The 22,032-nt window shown below is 40.4% G+C and overlaps 1 protein-coding gene and 1 long non-coding RNA gene across 2 annotated transcripts in view; both read left to right on the plus strand.

The window, feature by feature from the left end:
• Positions 1 to 8,851, plus strand: part of LOC127567374 (uncharacterized) — a 24,218-nt gene extending 15,367 nt beyond the window's left edge. The window contains exon 3 of the long non-coding RNA XR_007955867.1: positions 8,706 to 8,851. This is a non-coding gene — a long non-coding RNA (uncharacterized LOC127567374). The remainder of the gene's footprint in view (positions 1 to 8,705) is intronic.
• Positions 8,852 to 19,144: 10,293 nt separating this feature from the next.
• On the plus strand, positions 19,145 to 20,932 carry LOC127567373 (C2 calcium-dependent domain-containing protein 4C-like). Its single transcript, XM_052010222.1, has 2 exons — positions 19,145 to 20,396; positions 20,743 to 20,932. Exon 1 carries the CDS (start codon positions 19,266 to 19,268, stop codon positions 20,136 to 20,138), a length of 873 nt encoding a protein of 290 aa, XP_051866182.1. The 5' UTR covers positions 19,145 to 19,265; the 3' UTR covers positions 20,139 to 20,396; positions 20,743 to 20,932.
• The last annotated feature ends 1,100 nt before the right edge of the window (positions 20,933 to 22,032 follow it).

The following is a 22,032-nucleotide window of genomic DNA, read 5'->3' on the forward strand; positions in this document are numbered from 1 at the left end:
CTTCCGAGGAAGTTATAGTGGACAATGAGAGACAATCCACAAAGAATCATTATGTCTGGAGATATCTTTAGCTGCAGAGATGCCTTATGGTGCTTTCCATGCCCCAGAGCACACAAATGAATTGTCTTCATAACCATTGAATCACATTAATTTTATCTACCTACTTTACCACAACAGTCTTAACATTGCTAGAAAAAGGTAATGTCCTGTCTCACTGAGGCAAGATACTCATGTATGATCCTCATTTGGTTTTGTCTGCCTGTTAAGCTGTTTGCTGAGGTGGTGTCACAGTCACATGCAAAATTCTGCTTGGAGCCATTGATGATTACTGAGTGCAGGTAGGGACAAAATTGGATAAATTCCTCCAAGAGAGTCCTATGTCCTCCCCAACAGATACACGGTCCCCACCTGATACCTTACACAGATATCTACACTACACTACCCTACTCATTGTTAATGCAGAATCACATGCACTTCACTACTATAGCCCTTTGAACGGCTAAAGTACAAAGAACCTTTGCTCATGAGATGCAATTTCCCAATAACTAGTGTTACCCAATAACAGCCAGGAAAACCCACATGTCACATTTGACGCTCTCAACTCAGGAGTGTGCCACATCCCACTCTCTCCTTTTGTCCAACTTAAAAGATATAGAGACACAAGAGACTGCAGATGCTGGAATCTGGAGTAACATACAATCTGCTGGAGGAACTCAGCGGGTTGAGCAGGATCTGTGGGAGGAAAGAAATTATGGATATTTTGGGTTGAAGTGGGTTGTGTCATCTCAGGTCCTGGTGTAGGACTTCCACAATGAATGGTAAGGCCCTGGGGAATGTTGTAGAACAGAGAGACCTAGGAGTACAAGTATATGGTTCCCTGAAAGTGGCGTCACTGGTAGCACAGTGGTGAAGAAGGCTTCTGGCAAGCTGGCCTGCATCAGTCAGGGCATTGAGTATAGAAGTTGGGCTGTTACTGTATGTTGCAGTTGCACAGGACATTGGTGAGGCCACATTTGGAGTACTGTGTTCAGTTTTGGTTGCCCTGCTACAGGAAAGATGCCATTAAACTGGAAAGAGTACAGAAAAGATCTATGAGGAGGTAACCAGGACTCAAGGGACTGAGTTATAGAGAGAGGTTGAGCAGGCTAGGCCTTTATTCATTGGAGCGTAGGAAAATGAGGGGTGATCTTGTAGAGGTGCATAAAATCATGAGGGACATTGATAGGGCGAATGCACATAGTCCTTTGCTCAGGGTTGGGGAATGAAGAACTAAAGGGCATAGGTTTAAGGTGAGATTTAATAGGAACATGAGGGACAACTTTTTCACCCAGACAGTGGTCTATATATGGAATAAGCTGCCAGAGGAAGTGCTTGAAGCAGGTATATTAACAGCATTTAAAAGACGTTTGTATAGGTACATGGATAGGAAAGGTTTAGAGGGACATAGCTCAAACATGGGCAAATGGGACTAGCTTGGTCAGCATGGACCAGTTAGGCCGGAAGACCTGTTTCTGAGCTGTAAGACTCTATGATTGTATGACTCTCTGACCCGAAATGTGGACAAATCCATTCCCCACAGAAATACTGCTCAGCCCACTGAGTTCCTCCAGCAGATTGTTTGTTAAAAAATATAGATAGTGTTGACCTGAGCAGCAGATCTAGTTGCAGCAGATTTCCATAACTATCAAACTAATTCCCACTTAACAGTAAGCTTTACACTCTTCTGGCTTTTCATAGCCCACTCATTTCTTGCACCTCATTGTTCTCATGTCTGTCTGCCAGCCACTGATCCTTTGGTGAGTGTAAAGATATTGGGTTTACTCAGTGAATGTTGATGGCAGGATCAACAGATAGAAAGTAGCTAAATAGCTATGAAATTAAGGCAGTTCTAAGTAGAGAGGCTGCTTTATTTCAATCATGCCATATTAAAATACAATTTTAAAGTTAAATAATCTATCTCCAAAACAGATCCTGTGGAGGAAATGACGAATAAAATTCATAACATTTCTATTCATACCATGAATGGATTGCAACTAGAACAATCATTTACATTTTTATTAGAACTTGCTCTTATTCCCCGTCGATTGTTAATATCCATAGAGCATCTGTGCTATGCTATGCAATGCAATCATGTTATTTTATTATATTAGCTGCTAATCACTTATGTATCATTGTTATGGTATGTTGCTAGACCTCAGTTCTATTGTTTCAATGGATATAAATTACTGGTCCATGGAAAGATCTACAAAACAGCAGTTGTAATTATCTGTTGAATTTAACGATTAAGATGCTACCTTTTAGTTTTAGTGGGAGAGAAAGGATTTCTTTATTTTTATTATGTGTTTTAACTATTAAGATAAATCTGGACAAATTAAGCAATCATGCAACATTTGAGCACACTTAAAACCATTAGATCACTGATGTATTGCATGAGTGCAATACTGAGCATCTAAATGGGAAACCATGGACTCAAATCTCATTTCCTGACTTGGGTACTTCAGTGAAATAAAAAGAGAATGCTATGATATTGGAGGTGTTGAGGATAACATGTTAAAATATGGCCCTATCTGTCTAAGAAAGATAGTGAAAAGTAAATGGTGCTCTTCTTTGAGTCCAGGGAAGATTCATTTCTTAGCCTTGGCAAAGAATTTTAATTATGACTTAGTGTAAGCTATTCCTCCTGAGCTATTGTATGTGCAGAACCTACAACTTTTTCAATCTATTTCATACAGCTGTAATTAAGGCTTTATTTTTGCGAGGTAACTTATTATACCTCAATATACGTCATACATCAGCATAATTTGTTTGTATGGTCATTATATCTTTGATGGACTGTTTTGCAGAAGAAAATTGCATCAATGAGGAGAGGAATGATCTAAAATTTCATATCCTTGGCTATTTGTAAGGCCAGGGCACTCTCCCAATATACATCTATTCATCTGATGGTCTTGTATTTAGTTTAAGAAGTATAGCTAGAGGCCTAGAAAACTTGCAGCCATGCATCTGGCTTGGGGCATTAAGGTCTTTTATTTGAGGCTAAAATGCTCAAGAATTAAAGATGGCTCACTGTGACATTTGGGATGGCTAGGTAGAAACTTAACATTCCAAATTGCAGCTGGCATCTGTCAGCAGTTCCTCGTCTGTGAAGTGTCCCAGTAGCAGGATTCTTGAAATGTTCCTTCTTATTCTGCCTTGCTTGAAAATAGTCAGAGTGAGTTTAGGAATATAGGAACAGGAATAGACCATTCAGCTTATAAGACTCTAGTTAAACCACATCTGGAGTAATGCATTTAATTCTGGTCACTCCATTATAGGAAGGATGTGGAGGCTTTGGAGAGGGTGCAGAAGAGGTTTACCAGGATGCTACCTGAAGTAGACGGCATGTGCTATAAAGAGAGGTTAGACAAACTTGAGTTGTTTTCTCTGGAGCAGTGGAGGCTGAGGGGAGCCCTGATAGAGGTTTATAAGATTATGAGAGGCATAGATAGAGTAGATAGCTGGTATCTTTTTTACCAGGGTTGAAATGTCCAATACTAGAGGGCATGCATTTGAGGTGAGAATGGGTACGTTCAAAGGATATGTGCGGGGCAAGTTTTTACATAGACGGTTTTGGGTGCCTGGAATGCACTGCCAGGGGTGGTAGTGGAGGCAAATACAACAGAAGCATTTAAGAGGCTCTTAGAATGGCACATGAATGTGCAGAGAATGGAAGGATATGAACCTTGTATAGGCAGAAGGGACTAATTTAGTTAAGCATTTAATTACTAATTTAATTAGTTCAGCACAACATCAAGCGCTGAAAGGCCTATTCCTGTGCTGTACTGCTCTACATTCTATGTTCTATGTTCAGCTTCTTAATCCAGGTTTCTATTCAATTAAGTTATGACAAATATTTATTCAATGCAAGTTTCCTGCTGCAATTGCACATTTCTCAATTCAGTTGTTTAACAAAAATCTGTTAAATATTGTCTTGAAGCTGAAATTGACCCAGAATTCATGCCATTTTGGAAAGAGTTTTTAGATTAATATTACTTTTGCAGTGAAAGGTTATTTTTCTCTCCTAAGTGGTCATGTTTTAATCTTAATGTGATATCACTCCATTCTTTACTTTGCTCGTCAATTTATCTGTATCTATCCTATGAAATACTGTTAACATTTAAGCTCCTCAATAAGACCATTCTGCTATCTTCAAAGAAGGAGTTGTACCCTCTTCTCATAGTTTAACCCACCAGGCTACAGTTGCATTTTTGTGAACCTCTTCTACTCTGCCTTCAAGGTCACTTCTGGAAATGCAGTCTTCAAAATTGGTGCAGTTCTTCAGTGGGATCTGACCAAGCCTCAATACTATTTAAGCATAATTTCCTTCCCTTTGTATTCCAGTCCTCTTAAGATAAAGTCAACATCATAATAGTTTTTATTTTGTTTCTCTAGGTAAGAGGCCATGCCATCAAACAAGCATCAGCAGCCTGGATGTGGTTTATTTTGTAAATCAATATTTGCTGAGAGAGTTAATGGTTATAAAATTGTATTGGCTGACAGCTTATCAGTAGCCACCAAGACACGCAGGAAAGAAACTTCAAATGTTCCTGCTTTCATAGGTATACTGTAGACCTATGGTTCATTATGACTTTTCAGAATATTGCACCTAATATCATCAAAATGCTTCTGGAGTCATATGCTAAGAAGGTGTCTCCAAACATGTGCAATTTACATCTCATGGTGGTATTAGAAAACCAACACATAATTATGAGATTTCATGGCACCCTTTGATCAAACAAGAATTTGATACCAGGGCAGGTACTGTGGCAGCATAAGAATTTACTCTGCTTTTTGTCGCACTGATATCCTGTACTAGATGATGCTGACTTTGCTGGCCAAAGTGACAGCATGTTTGAACCTATTTAAATTCATATTGATTAAGGGCATTTACTTCCAAAAATGTCATGTAAGTCATGAAACTGTGATTAAATTGTTGATTAAAACTATTTTGGACAAAGGAACAAATAAAAGTTTAAAGACCTGAATATTATCTTTGGGATATCAAATGTTGATCATGCAAGTTTTTACTATTGTGACTTTCTGAACGAAAGGGTTGCAAAGCATTTGTGTTAATGAAGTAACAGAAATAATTCTGCAGGGGAATATAATTTTAGTTTTCTCATCATAATTCAGCTAACAATGAAGTTAAACCTTAGCCTAAATTCAAAGATAATATTAAAACATTGGTATGAGGTGCCAACTCAATATTGCCTCTGTTTACATCACCTTGTTACTTGACCATGCCTGTCATTCAATGAATCAAGACTGAACATTGTTCCTGTTCTACAGAAAGATATTAAAGGAGTAATGGTTGACAACCATGACTCGAGTTTAATATAACTGGAGGTAGAGTTACGCTTTCAAATACCGCTTGATGAATTTGCCAATTTGTAATCTATTCCAATGAACAAATTATTATTTCAAATCTATTTTGTCTTTCTTGCCTCTTACAGGAATATAGACCAATTCAAACATGTATCTGATGCCTCCTCATTAATACCTGTTCTCACATGCTAACCATAGCCATCAATAATGCCTCCACTGGAATGGTTTTGAACTCATTGTTTTCATTTTCCTTGACGACGTAGTTGATGCAAATGAAAACAGAGATTATTCACTGATTCTATGCTAGAAAGGCAATACAGTGAGAGAGCAATTACTCTGCCCAATGTTCACATAAAGAGCACACCTTTAACACCTGCTAGGAAAAAACTCTCAAGGATTTTTTTCAGTGCCTGACAGGAGGGCATAATAAAAATCTTTTGGAGTGCTGCAATGGGTTTTCATTTGATCATCTATAGTGTCATCTTAATTCACCCTCTGTGGATTACTAGAATATGCTGCACTGCTATATTTCTCAGTATTCATCTGATATCTCACACAAGAACCAACTTCCAGTCTCAGCATTTCTAAGACATGAGGGATGTTTACACATTACTTGGGCAATATAAGGTAAGGTATCTTTATCAGTCATATGTACCTTGAAACACACAGTGAAATGCATCTTTTGCGTGGAGTGTTCTGGGGACAGCCTGCAGATTAACAAACAAACTACTGGAGGTACACAGCGGATCGATCAGCAACTGTGGAGGAAAAGTAATTGTCGATGTTTCAGGTCAAGGTCCTGTACTAATGCAGGGGCTCCCGAAATGTGGACAATTCCTTTCCCTCCACAGATGCTGCTCGACCCATTGAGTTCCTCCAGCAGATTGTTATTTGCTCCAGATTCCAGCATCTGCAGTACCTTGTGTCTCTGTTCTCTCAGATTACATGTGAATATGACAAATAAGAAAATATATAAGGTTCATCAAGCTTGTTCCACACCATCAAAAATGCAAAAGAGCTGCAGATGTTCAAAGTCCGAAATAAAAGCTGAAATGTCCAAGTTATTTATTAGTCAAGGCAGTAATTGTGAAGACAGAAACAGATACATTGTGTTAGGTTGCTCTGGAAGAATAAACTAATTTCTCTCTCCACAAATGCTTCCTGAACAATCAAATATTTCACTCCAAGACATCTAGTGAGATAATCTTGCATGGGAATCTTATCAAAGCCTTTCAGAAAGTCCAGGTGGACAAAACCAATTGGATATCCCCCATTAACTATTTCAGTGACTTCCTCAGAAAGTTTTCTGAAACTTTATCAGGAAGTCTATTTCTTGGAAACTGTTTACTGAATTTCAAATGGTTCCTTTATCTTTTCCAGTGGACACAAAGGCCATCTCTTACACTAAACTACCTGTAGGGGCAATAATGATTCTACTTCAGAGGAAATTATTAAATGAATTAGGACAGGATAATTGTGATTAAAAGGAATGAAAAACTGCAGATAGAGGAAATCTGAAATAAAGAAAGTGTTGGAAACACGCAAAGGTCAGGCAGCATCTGTGGAGAGGTCCATAGAGTTAATGTTTCAGTTGATGACTTTTCAACAGAACTGATTTCAGAATGAAGAACTCAAATTATTCTGTTTTTATTTTGGGATAATATGAGTCCTTTATCCTGAAATTAGTGGTAGGAAAAAAATAAAGCAAAGAGAGAGACAAAAAATTCTGCAGCTGCTGGAATCTGGAGCAATACACAAGAAGTGCTAGAGGAACCCAGCAGGTCAGGCAGCATCCATGGAAGGAAATAAACAGTCGACGTTTCGGGCTGAGACCCTTCATCAGGACCGTCATCAGAAAAGAGAGGTAACTCTTGTAATGAAAATCCATTGCACTCTTTATGTCATGTTTCGACATCTTACTGTTTGAAAGCCAAAAAAAAAGGTGGGGACGAAATTCAGTAATGAGCAACAATAGATCAACCAAAAGAAAGGAAAACTGGCAGGATTTGTCAAAACTACTATGAAATTCTAATATATGTACAGCATTTATAAGCTAAGAAATTGTTTATTTCAATCTAATTTGTCCTCACCATACAATAAAAAATGGCTGTCTAATGAACTGAGCTTGAAATTTATCTTCTTTTGTAAAGTATGCCCATTGAAGATTTTTTTTCTGATATGTGGTTCCATTGATGTAATTGAAAGTAACATTTCAAAAAGGGAGTTCAATAGACATGGGTTTCCAAACTCAGCATTCAGCACATACAAAAGAGAACAAATTTCAAGATCACAGTGCTGAACTTTACAAATATGTTTACTAAGTCCAATACATGTGCTAAGTTCACTAGTCAGAGTTGAAGCAATTATAGACACCAAATTTGCCTCAGCGCTCCTGGAAGAGGGATGGCACGAAAAGCAGAGACTGGAATTATACTAAGGATATTATCTCAGGTTCGGCTGCATTGCCCTCCACTCAACCAGATTACTGACAGTCAGTGTTGAGGCTTTTAACTGAAAAATAATCAGTTAGATAGAGTGCCATTCATGGATACAAAACCCAGCGTGAATCAGTGGCCCTTCGGAAGGATGGACAGAAAATTGTTATTGTCATTGCTCTCTTCATGATAAATTGAAAATCAAAAAAATTGCAGTTGGTGGAAATCCAAAACAAGAATAGAAAATGTAGCAAACATTCAGCAGATCAGGAAGCATCTGTACAAAGTGAAATGGATTAAAGTTTTAGGTTGAAAACCTTTCATCAGGATTGGGAACATAATAAAACAAATTACTTTCAAATTATGCAAAGGATGGGGGGGGGGATAGAGGATGGAAAAAGTGATTATCTCTAATATCTCTGATAAGGTGAGGCCAGGGTTGCTAAGGTGATACCAATGTTTACATGGCCATCTGGTTATTAGGTTAATGAGTGCAGTTAGAGAGAGAGAAAGAGTGAAAAAAGGAATAGGTAAAAGTTGTGAGATGCGGATCAGAGCTGTTGCTGAAATGTGAAACCAAAATAAAAATATTGGAAATGCCTAGGAGATTAGGAGGTTTCTGTGAAAAGAGAAAAAAATTGAGTTTATACTACAGACAGATTTACAGTTGTACTGGTCATTTATGATAAAAAAAACAGAGAAAGCAACTTATCTGAAACTGTTGAATTTGATACTGAGTCACAAAAGATGGAACATGCTGAGACAGAAGATGATGTGCTGTTCCTCAAGTTAATGCTGGACAGCAGAAGTGAGATGAAGAATTAAAGAGACAGACAACTGGAAGCTCAGGGTCAACCCTGCGGACTGAATAGAGGTTTACACCCAATCTATGTTTGTTTTCTCCAGTACAGAGGGGACCAAATGTTGTACACCGGACTGGAAGGAGTGTAAGTGAACTGCTGTTTCATCTGGAAGGAGTGTTGGATCCCTGGATGGTGAGAATGGAAGAGGTAAAAGACCAAGTGTTGCACCTCCTGCGATTGCATGGGAAAGTGCCTTTGAGAAGGAGATGGAGGAGAGGACCAATAGAGGGAACAGGCCCTTCTTTTATTTAGATTTCAGCATTGCTGACTGGCATACATCCTGTCTGTAAATTTCTGAAATCGATCTTTGTTTTGTGACAATTTTTAAAAAGTTTATGTCTAGTACTTATGCAGGCTGAAATCCATTTAGGGGTGCAACTGATTAATACTTCTTGCATTGAATTCATCCTTTACCAAGAACCAGATATTAGTGGTATTTTCACTTTATGATTTTCCGATTAGTAATGAATTTAATATCCAATCTCCCTGGAAATTCTAATCAGAATCACTTCCTATTATCTTGAAAGTGGAATAATGCAATATAAGTGGAATTTCCAAGAGACAGCAAGATTAAGTGGCTGCACATAAATAAAAATGGAAAGACAAATAAAAACAATCAGATTTCATTTGCAAACCACTAGGGAGCACTCTTTGTCAACAATGGTTTGATATGATAATAAGAGTGATCAAGATGAGCAGCATAAACAATTCATGAAGGCAAGAATAAAAAAGACATTGAAATGAGTGTCATTTTTTTCTCAAGTTTGGTCCTTTCACAGTATGTAAAGTGCTATGATTAATCATGAACCCAGTAAACTACCACTTATCAGACTTCAATGATGCTAAGCTATCAGTGGCCTTGCAGCAGGGTCAAGCAAAGCAAGTAGAAGTGAACATATTTTATTTCACATATTAAAAGACAATAAAAAATCCATTGTATATACTCAGAAGATCGCAAAATGCAGAGCGAATTCATTATTTTTATGTACTCCATACATGTAAAGACAGCAGTCAGTTATCAGAAAAAAATCTTGATCCTGACAGATGAAAATTGCTTTATTCAAATTGCAAGGACAGTGAAATATTTCTATATCAGTATTGGATATGCTTGAATAGAATGAAGGATGGATGGTATTAAAAGATGCCTGCACTGTTTGTATGTAAGTGAGATGGATGATCAGGATGAATATGTGACTGTTGGATAAATGGTGATGTAACTAAACACTCATCCTTTGAAATGACAAGAGTACTAAGGAATGTATAAAGGAATGTAACTTTATTTCAGGCATCAAACTGCAAAATGCAACAATGAAACAAGATGTGATGATGTTTAATAGTACAAGTCTTTTATACAGTTGGGAAGTTCATTTTAAATAATATCTCCAGATGTGCTCCGGCATCAGAAGCTCTTTCTGGATTAGAAAAGCACCAGTGAAAAGGTGCAGGGATTTTATTGGACTCAGTAACTACTGTAATTTAAAATTCCACTTCCTGTAATCCTCAGAAAATTTTCACTGAATGATCTGTCCTATTGGGGCGACACCATCACCTTTGTGATGAACAGTCTTGATCCATTATACTCTATTGCAAATATTTTGAACTTCAGCAGAATATCTTCGTAAACACTCATTTACTTTATTCTGACAACATCTGCAAAGAGCTTTCTGAACATTGCCATCACATAAAAAGTACAGTGTGGTTGGTGACATTTTCCAGTTCTTTGCTTGTGATTGAGAGTTGACTATGGAGCTTGACAAATCAGATTAGATTTATTCTGCTCTTTCTGGACAGAACTTTACTGGGTAGTTTTCCATTAGATACTAATTGGAACAGCTTACCTAGAGACAGGGTTTGTTCTGGAACACAATCTTCAATGATATAGCTGAGATGTAAAGAGGACTATAAACTTTGTATATCTAGTGGATGCTGCCTGAAGTCTACTTGTATGGAATCGCCACCACCTCATGGAATGCATGTTGGCTCCTGAGGGGTGGCCCATTCAACCTTCAAGGAAGATGTAAGTCTATGCAGGTGGGTCTGCAGTCAGTGATTCCAGCTGGTGGGCAGAGAATCTGGGTCTCAAGTTCATAGAGATACAACATATTTTGTCTTCCGTAATGCTTCATAAGATTTCTAGTTTGGTGAATTGCATTTTACCAATGACTCTTCATTGAATCGTGATCAGCAGTCATGAGACAGTGCACCCTAATGCCTCCCGATCATCACGTGGGACCTCAAGCAGGCCAGCTTGAAAAAGTCTCTGACAAACTACCACCAATGTGTCACCTGTGGAACCAGAGGAACCAACACGCTCAATTACTGTTACACCACCATAAGGAACACTTACCATGGCAAGTCCGATCACCTGGCTGTGCTTCTATTCCCGAGATATAGGCAGAGACTGAGGACCTACACACCACGGGGAGGACCGCGAAGGCATGGTCAAGGAGGCAGAGGAACGTTTACAAGACTGCTTTGAATCGGTGGACTGGACCATATTCAGGGATTCACCTTCAGATCTGAATGAATATGCTACGGCTGGTACCGACTTCATCAAGACCCGCGTGGATGAGTGTGTGCCTTTGAGAACATACCGAGTCTTCCCAAACCAGAAGCTCTGGATGAACCAGGAGATTCGCAGTCTGCTGAGGGCTAGGTCTGTGGCATTCAAGACCAACGATCCTGAACTCTACAAGAAGTCCAGGTACGACCTACGGAAGGCCATTGTGAGAGTGAAAAGGCAATTCTGTGTAAAGTTAGAGACACAATTGGACACACAACAGCTGTGTCAGGGTTTGCATGCCATTACTTCCTGTAAGTCATTGGTAAAATGCAATTCATCCAGCTAGGAATCTTGTGAAGCATTACAAAAGGCAAAATATGTTGCATCCTTCTATCATTGAGTCCCAGATTTTTGTAACTTATGGTAATGTTTATGTCTTTCACTGTATTGCTGCCACAAAACAACAAATTTCACAACATATGTTAGTGATAATAAATCTGATTCTAAACCCGATTCTGAATCTTGAGAGACATCACATTAAGATTAAAGTAAATCTCCAGCCTCCTCACATCCAGATGTAACATGATGAGTGTCTTGAAGTTTATGGTATTTGGCTTAGAGTTTCCCTCCTGCTGCAACAAAACATAATTAATTTAAACCCTTGTAACTGACAATTATATTTCAGATAAAAAATTATGATTTGAGAATTGTAAACAGATTTGTTTTGTTTTTAATTGTGAAAAAATTCAAATATTTATTAGATTGCAGCTGTTATCAGTTTGCCATTCAATAAGTTAACATTATTGATCTACAGTATTGTAGATGTATCATTTTGGTAAATCATTCTATGTTTCCTTGTTATTTGCTTACTTTGCAAATTTGCAACATTATTAAGTATTAAAAAAGGTCTGTCACAAGCATTTATCTTTGAAGGCTAAATGGAAATCTACACCTGCATAAGAAAACCCATTATCTTTTACCCATTATTAAAAGTGTTTACTGTCGGTTAGCCCTTGTACATTATCAAAATCTTTCCTTGAATTACAAACTAAGAAAGAAACTGTCAAACATTAAAGAAACCAGGGCACACCATGGGAGGGTTTTAAGATGGGAGAGCCTGAGTAATCTAGCATAAAACCTTTAAAAAGTCACGAACATTTTACAATTAAATTGCTTCAAAAAGTGATTGGCAGGTCAGTTAATAAATTTCCATTTAAGCCAGGTACTGGAGAGTGTCTCACATGTGTACAACACAGTTAAACAAGAATTAATATTTTCAGCAGGGTGAGTAGGTGGGAGAGAAGGAAATGTTGTGATGACAAACAATAACCACAGGAAGGATAGGTTGGGAGAGCGAGCAAAGAAGTGGCAGATGGAATGCAGTGCAGGGAAGTATGGGGTTATGCACTCTGTTTGGAAGAATAAAGGTGTAGACTATTTTCTAAATGGGGAGGGAATGCAGTAATCTGAGGTGCAAAGGGACTTGGGAGTCCTAGTGCAGGATTCCCTTAAGGTTAACTTGCAGGTTGCCAGTAGTAAGGAAGGCAAATGCAATGTTAGCATTCATTTCAAGAGGACTAGAATATGAAAGCAAAGAGGTACGGCTAAGGCTTTATAAGGTGTTGGTCAGACAGCATTTGGAATATTGTGAGCAATTTTAGACCCTGTATCTAAGGAAAGGTGTACTGGCCTGGAGAATGAAAGCTTTACCATGTGAGGAGTGTTTGATGACTCTGGGCCTGTACTCGATGGAATTCAGAAGGATCGGGGGGGGGGGGGGGGGGAGATCTCATTGAAACCTACCAGATACTGAAAGGCCTGGATAGAGTGGATGTGGAGAGGATGTTTCTATTGGTAGAAGAGTCTAGGATCCAAGGGCACAGCTTCAGAATAAAGGGATGTCCCTTTAAAACTGCGATGAGGAGGAATTTCTTCAGCCAAAGAGTGGTGAATCTGTGGAATTCGTTGCCACAGAGGGTTGTGGAGGTCAAGTCATTGTGTGTATTTAAGGCAGAGATTGATAGTTTATTGATTGGTAAGGGGGTTAAGGGTTACAGGGAAAAGGCAGCAGAATGGGGTTGAAAACAAATCAGTCATGATTGAATGGCAGAGCAGACTTGATGGGCCAAATGGCCTAATTCTGCTCCTATATCTTATGGTCTAAATGATGAAAGTATTTCGATGAAAGATAGTACTTGTCAACATTGTTCTCAGTTTTCTATTTCCAAATGCCCTCTGCCCAAATGAGCAGTTTCATAATTTTCCTTATTCATTTCAAATCTCTGGTAGTTATCAAGGTTTCTTAACTGATTCTAGTCTCGTAATGTCTCTTTAAGAGCAATCAATGTTAAACACAGTAATGTGTGTCACAGAAGTGCAATATTTACAAGGTTATTTGGTGCACCATATATTTACATTGTTACTTCCTTGTAATCAACTGTGCTTATCACTAAATAAACTTCCACAATTGCGTCACAATATTCAATGTAGGCATCATCTTGATTCAACCAAATGGGCTATCTTCATTGACAATGCCTGTTATGATAACCTACACAAAGTTGCAATCTATAAAGAAACTTGAACTGCTTCTGAAATCTCCCCATTGTAGATTTACAAAAAAACAGGCTACAGTTTTCATTTTAAACGAAAGTTGTTTCATATAAGTTAAAAAAGAAGAAAAGTACAACTTGCTTTTATATGGTACCTTTTACAGCCAAAGACAGGTTAATTGCTTTATGGCCAATTTTGAATACATTAGAATTGTAACCACTGTTGTAATATGAGAATTAATTGTAGAATGCAAATTAAATTCAATAAGATGGAAAAGGCCATGTTTTGATTCATTAAATAAACAATTAAGCTAATTTCCTTGCATCTTTTACTTCTAATAACACAGAAGGAGGCCATTTGGCGCATTGGGTCTATGCTGGCTCCCAGGGGATTAATTCTTCTCCTTATTTCCCCATATCCCTGCAACATATTCTCTCTTCACATGCCCAGCTGCTCCTGTTTGATTCTTTGTGCCATTGAGTTATGCCAACAAGTACTAACCTATCAGCATATCATTGGGATGTGGAAAGAAACTGGAGCAGCTGCAGGAAACTGACATGGTCACAAGGAGAATGTGCAAACTCTACACAGAGAGCATCTAACATCAGGATGGAATCTGGGTCCATGGAACTGTTAATTGCTCTTAAAGAACTTTTACTTGAAAGAAACAATTGAGGAACCTCGATAACTACTGGATATAGAAAATGCACAGGGAAGATTCTGAAACTGCTCCATTGATATATATAAAACAAATGAAATTTGATATTAGTACATTCTGTGCAGAGCAGGAGATCCCAACATATGGCTTACCTCAGCATTATACCCATACACAAAATGTTATGGAATATCTAGCACAACCAAATAATTCTTCAAATAATTTAGGTACAACAAGTTAAAGCATTCGAATGAAATTCATTGAGCTCCCAGATTTACTGTGCTGTTCTGTTAATTTTAAACAGATCAAAGGCCATGTTCAAACAGCAACAGAAATTCTGTGGAACAGCTAAGGTTATACCCTGTTTGATTTAATTTGTATGCAACATTTACAGATTTGGATTCAATGTGCAAGAGCCAACACACAAAGAGGTAGATTTGTTTTGAAGTAAAAGGCAGCTGAGATGCTAAGGCTGAGAAATTCTGTCACATAATCCAATAGTTCTGTTTACTAATGCAATAAATCTACATCAAAAAGGCCATCATATGCATAGTGCCTGGTTGCAGACTTCTGCATCATCGGTACATTGTTCTTATTGTTCATCTAGTTGCAAACCTGACAAAAAAATTTAATTTGATGTACTGCAGCCCTGACTGATGCTGATATTGGATTACTGAATTGGCCACAGATGATCAGTTCAGTTTGAATCTCTGAGGGGTGCATTTAATCCTTGTTTATTTCTCTCTCAAAGAAGGCAATTATAACATCCTATAATATCTAGGTTCTTCCTCCTAAATGGATGATAGGAACTAAGGTTCCCCGATAGTGCTGCTGCAAACAAGATAACTCTCCCTTCATGCAACCTTTCCCTTGATTTAAATCAAAATCATTGATCAGCTTTGCCCTGAATCTTGAGTATGATTGCTGGATGCAATTGTTTTGCTGGATGCTTTAAGTTGAAGCTAAATTGATGCACAATATGTAACCAGAAGCAGAAATGGGTGAACTTTGGAAAAAAAATTTAGGCTTATCTTGATCAACCATAGGAAGTAAAACATTAAGGAAGTGGAATCCAGTGTTAATGGCAGTGGGATAAGAGTTTTGGTGGCTTTGTGAGTCGGTATGGAAAGGATGGAAGGAGGCTTTTCAAAGGAATAATGTGGTCTAGGATACAGGGCTTGTAGCATTGGTTGTGGTTGTACCAGGTCCAAAGAATGCACATCTACCATTTCACCATGATCAAGACTGACTATTAGCAGTACTCTGTAAGATACTTTTAAAGTAAATTCAGTTTCAATTCCGGCCACTGTAAGGAGTTTGTACGTTCTCCCTGTGTCTGCGTGGGTTTCCTCCGGGTGCTCCAGTTTCCTCCCACATTCCGAAGATGTACGGGTTAGGAAGTTGTGGGCATGCTATGTTGGCGCTGGAAGTGTGGCGACACTTGTGGGTGCCCCCAGAACACTCTACGCAAAAGGTGTATTTTACTGTGTGTTTCAATGTACATGCGACTAATAAAGATATCTTATATCTTATAAAATCACAATGGGATAGTCTGTAATAACACAAGTGCCAGTTAAGTGTTTGGGAATTATGGGCAGTACAGTGGAGCATCTAGCAGAGCTGTTGCCTCACAGAATCAGCCACCTGGGTTCAATGACCTTCAGTACTGTCTGTATGTAGTCTACACATTCTTCCTGTGACCATGTAGGTTACCTCCGAGTGCTCCGGTTTCCTCCCTCATCCCAAAGACCCGCAGATTGGTAGGTTAACTGGCCGCTGTAATTTGACCCTGGTGTGTAGATGTGGATTAGAATCTGGGAGAAATTAATGGGAAATTTGGGAGAATAAAATGGGATTGATATAGGATTAGTAGAAATGGGTATTTGATTGCAAGCCTGGACTTGGTGAACCAAAGGACTTGTTTCTGTACTGTATGGCTCTGTGACTCCAAATATTGAAAGGCTCAGCTACTTCTGTTGACACCCAAATTATACTCTCCAAACAAGGACTGAGTTCCAACAATTCAGGCTACATTTTGTGGACCATTTCAGCTTTTACTTCGTGCACAGACTTCAATTATTTTTCCACTCATTATATACAGAACCCTAAATAGAGGTTGAAAGATGGACAGTGGCACATCTAGTAGAGCTGCTGCCTCACTGCTCCTGAAACCCAAGTGCAATCTCAAACTCCGGTGTGCAGTTTGCACTTTCTTTCTGTGATCACACGGGTTTCCCTCAAGTACTTTGGTTTTCTCCCATGTCCCAAAGGCATGCAGTTTAGCAAGTTAATTAGCCACTGTAAATTCCCCTTAGTGTGTAAATGAGTGGTAGAATCTGGGGGTGGGGGGGGGGGGAGATGATGGGATTGTGCAGTAGATAAAATGGGATTAGTGCAGGATTAGAGTAAATGGGTGCTTGATGGTCAGTACCAACTTGATGGGGCAGAGGAGCCTGTTTCTGTGCTATATGATTCTCTGAATGTATATTGAAGGTAGAAGCTGCAAAAGCATAAATAACATTTTAAAATCTATTATATTTTGAAATATTCATGTCAAGGAATTACAATACTTCACCATAAAATTACTATTTTTTGGGGCAGGAAAGTTAGCCACACCGTCATTGTGCATAGAATGGCATTAAATTTCACTCGGACCTCAGGCAATAAATAGTTTTTGAGACACAAAATATATCTCGGGGATTTTGGTATTCTGCTAGAGGATTTGGCATGATCCTGTGAAATAGTGGAGTGGGGTTGAAAGGCCAAATTGCCTACAACTACTATTTCCCGTATTTCTATGTGGAATAGCTTAAAATTCACATCACCTCAAGTAATTTCCTTTGATCACTGTGGAGCAGCTGCAGACAGCATGGCATGTAGAAGTATACTAAATTGCTTAGGGATTTCTGAGTTCAAATATGCCTACATGGAATTCTCAAAGTTAGTCAGTTTCTCAAAGTAATGACAGTGAATGCTGGCAGTTTCACATAGAAACATGGGAACTAGTAGTAGTAGGCCATTTGGCCTTTCAACCCTGCTCCACTATTTCAGAGGATCATGGCAGATCCTCTAGCACAATACCAAAATCTCCAAGGTACATCCTGTGTCTTGAAAACTATTTATTTCGTTCTTAAATATGTTCAGAGACTTGGCCTCCAACATCTTCTGTGGCAGAGAACTCCAGCGATTCACCACCCTCAGAGTGAAGAAGGCACTGTAACTACGACCGCAAAATACGGACCTCTGCATTTCTTTTGAAATTGTGTCCCTCGTTCTGGAGTCAGTAAATTACTGACCACTCACTTGTTTCCTTCTTCCATGGTAGGGGAGAGTGGTGGGGGAGGGGGGTGGGGGGTAGCGGTGGCACCATATATACTGCACTTTTAAAACACAAGGTTGCACATGCTTCAAATCAACATCTTTGTAAACAACTTGATCGCATTATGAGGAAGACCAGATGTTGGTGAACCCAAATGGAATTTCACGAACACACCTCTGCTATATCTAATGGTCTGTTTTCATTTTCAATTGTATTTTGATATGACAGGTGTCTGTTGGGTGTCTCAAAGCTTAACACAATACAACCAGATGCACCAACCTTTGCCCAGCTGCTCCGTCACCACTCCTCAGTTTCTGATTTGTATATTGCGAAGGCACAGTGAGATTGTCAAGAGGTGACTGAGAACCTCGGAAGCATAATGAAGTCAAAATTAATGCAAGACTTCTTCTATCTAATGGCCTGTGTACACTGTATACTAAATTGCTTAGGGATTACACAGCCAGTGTTTCCATACGGTACTGTTTCATAAAGACATTAAGCTTAAAGTCTACTCTGTCAAAATCATCTGTGGGCTTCATTGACAATCCCGATGATGCTTCAGTAAGGTACAAATATCACAATGGAAATGTGGGCAAATATGTGGGATGCTTCAACCTCTTAATACTCATGAACTATGAGAAGAAGGTGATTTGGTGACTGTTGGATTGCATCTGCTTCCCTCCCAAAGCCTTGGCTCATTCTTCCAATGTACTCCAGTTGTAGTCAAGGTGTCATTCATTCTAAGCCGCAAACAACTTGCTGGAGGAACTCAGAGGGCCAGCATCTGTCGGGGGTGGGGGGGGGGGGGGGGGGCGGGGTGGTGGAGGAATCGTTAATGTTTCGGGTGGAAACCCTGCATCATGATGATTGATATTCACATTAGTTTATTGTCAGGTACACCAGGGTGCAATGGAATTCCTTGCTCCGGTGAAGCTCACAGAGTAAACAGTATTCATGGTAATAATAAATAGTGACAAGCGCAAAACAACAGAATGGTGCAAAGAATGCAGCGCAGTCTGAAGTAGTGCAAAAAGAAATACTAAAGTGACAATGGCAGAAAACTGAGGTAAAATTAAGAGTCCCAGAAGTTGGCGGGAAGGGGATGTGATTGGTTCAGAAGTCTGACAGCAGTGGGGGGAGAAGCCGCTCTTCAGTCTGGAATTCCTTTCCCTCCACAGATGCTGCCTGACCCGCTAAGTCCTATCAGCAGATTGTTCGTTGTTCCGGATTCCAGCATCTGCAGTCCCTTGTGTCCCTGGGATTTGTGTGTTAAGCGCGGTAAACGTTGACTTGTGCTTATCTCAAATAGTCCGTCAGTGAACCTGCTTGCTGTTTGCTTTGCCACGTGTGTGTGTGTGTGTGTGTGTGTGTGTGTGTGTGTGTGTGCACGTAATGTACGGGCTGCGGGATGCAGGGGGCTGGATTGCCAGCTCTGCCGAGGATGCCACTGACGCAGCAAAGCCCAGTGACGCCGTCTGGAAGCATCATTTAAAAATCGCTCCAGCCCACCGCTTTCCTCAGATCTGCTTTGACCAGCTCCTTCCAAAACACAGCAGACCTCGGGGGCCGTACATTCATGCTGTCCACGGCCAACTGCGTGTCCTTTCGGAGCACGTTGGAGGGTCTGCTGCCCTGGGCCAGTCTGAGAACTACCAACAGCCAGACTGGCGCGGGAGACAAGAACAGGGCGCGCAAGAAGTCCAAGGACATCTTCAGCGTCATGGTGACTCCTGACCGCATCCCCAAGTTCTTCATCCCTCCTCTGGATGTCCACGCCCAAGCAGAGCAGCCTCCGGAGGCGGAGGAGGGCTGCCAGTCACCTGCTTTGCTTTTGCAGTCCCGGGGAGAAGGGTCGAGGAGAGCCAGGAGCCCCGCCGGGTCCAACGCCGGCAGGGACCGTGTCCTGATGCGGGGAAGTCTGCGTCAAAGGTCCCCGGAGAGCTGCGGCGACGGGGCTCTGCTCTACGGGGAACTGGAGAGGGCGGCCGACCACTCAGACCCAGCAACCAGAGCTGCGCTCTCCCTGCCCCACTTGCAGAAAATCACCACTCCTTACGGATTCCCAGCCCTGGGGGAAATCCCACACATCAGGAGGAAGGAATCTCTCTTCTTTGAACGCGACGTTGCAGAGATCCTGTTGAAGAGCAGCGCACGGAGCCGGGCGCTGGGCAGGAGCCGCTCCAGCCCACTCACTGATCCCAAGCTGCAGGAGTCTCCTGGCACCAGCGCAGTTTCCCGGGCCAACAGATCGGCGTCCTGGGAAACCATCACCACCCCCAGCCTCCCATCCTACCCCCCACAAGCACCCAGATCCTTGACCACTTTAGTAAAAGACAAGAGCAAGTTTCAGATCCTGATCAAGAAACACTTGGCCAGCATTAAGCGCATGAGGTCCAATAGTTCATCGGCGCGGCTGGCAGATCGGATGATGAGCAGTTTCAGTACATGATCGGACAGATCATAGTCAACTCCCCGGAAGTCCCGGGACCCAAGCAGGTGCACATACCCTACCGCCGTTCGTCAAACAAGAGTTAGTCAAGAACAGTGACTTCCCTCAGATCTCCGGCACTTCGGGATAACTGCGGGTGCTGGAAATCTGAAATGGAGACAGAACTGGAAACACGCAGCAGGTCAGGCAGCATCTGCGGAAAGAGAAACGGAATTACCGTTTCAGGACCATGACTTTGCATCGGATGGAGTGACTGAGGTAAGTTCACTCCTGTATTGAGAAGAATCCCTGATGGTGTACCACTGATTTTGCTTGGTGTTACCAGCATTTAAAAATAATCCATTAAACTTTTTTTTGAAAAAAAATACGCGAGAAAAAGATTTAGTTTTGAAAAATCTATACACATAATGGCATTGATTTACATTTACCAAAAAGACATTTTATTTTCCAACGGGACTGACTGTTGTACTGGGGCTTCAGGGATCCCGCCCAAGAACAATTTTGAAACTTTACGAACTATAATTGAAGATATGATCTTGAGTTTCATAATAACTTGTTACGTGACTGCTCAAGTACTGATTTTGTATTTTTCCCCCTTTACCAGGACTCAAGCGTTTTGAAGAATTTCTTCGGGGTACCGGCAATGGTAATTGCCTCTTCTGCGAGTGATCGCCCATTTCCGAAGAGAACAGAGTAACAAGTCTGTCGCAGAAATTCCGTGTCGTGCGTGTTTAAGAATTGCAACTCTTATCGAACTGTATCAATAATAAAGTAAACTCTATTTATCTGTGCTAAATAAAGCATTGTTCAATTGCGTTTTACTTGAGACGTGCATCTCTCGGCTAATTGAGTAGTGGTACAAAGTGCAGAAGTTTCCCGGAATGTGATTTACCATGTGGCTGCCGAACTAATTGTACACGACGGACAATGAAGAACGGGGTGCCATGAGTCAAAACATAAACCCACCTGAATTATTGCTTGGATAGCACAACGAACAGCATTTCTGGAGAGGTTTATTTAAGAAGGAATGAGGCACGGAGGTGCATTTTCTGGATTCGCAGTCAGAGTCCGGTACATTGATCCAGAAGCAGGAACACCAGGGAGGGCAGTTAGGCAATTAAAAGTAAATAAATCAGGATGTCTTTTAAAAGCAGTAATAATAATCCTGAAACCATCAAGTCACCATAAAAATAGTTCACTAATGTCCTGTTACCAATGTTGACTCTTAACTGTCACCTCAATTTCAGGTTAAATCGTAATTGCCAGCGTTGTCCAAATCCCTGAACACGTTTTTTAAAAGGGAGTTTGGAGAGTTTGTACTCTCTGAAGAGCCAGGACGAGTCACTCAGAATCCTGAGAAGTGCCCAAGTTTAACACATTTGCACAGTACTGCAACAAACACCAAGATTAAAATTGATAAGTTAAAGAATAAAATCAGTGAGCAGACATACCAGTTATACAATAATCACAGATAGGTTGAGCGAGCGAGGGCTTTTCTCTTTGGAGAGAAGGAGGATGAGAGGTGACTTGATAGAGGTGTCCAAGATGATAAGAGGCATAGATCGAGTGGACAGTCAGAGACTTTTTCCCAGGGCGACAATGGCTAACACGAGGGGGCATAATTTTAAGGTGATTGGAGGAAGGTATAAGGGGGATGTCAGGGGTAAGTTCTTCACACAGAGAGTGGTGGGTGCATGGAATGCACTGCTGGCAGAGGTTGTGGGGCAGATGCATTAGGGACACAAGACACTCTTAGATAGGCACATGAATGATAGAAAAATAGGGGGCTGTGTGGGAGGGAAGGGTTAGATAGATCTTAGAGCAGGATAAAATGTCAGCACAACATTGTGGGCAGAAGGGCCTGTACTGTGCTGTAATGTTCTATGTTCTATGT

Source organism: Pristis pectinata, chromosome 2 (genome assembly GCF_009764475.1).
Source record: "Pristis pectinata isolate sPriPec2 chromosome 2, sPriPec2.1.pri, whole genome shotgun sequence".
In the NCBI taxonomy this organism is placed as follows: Eukaryota; Metazoa; Chordata; class Chondrichthyes; order Rhinopristiformes; family Pristidae; genus Pristis; species Pristis pectinata.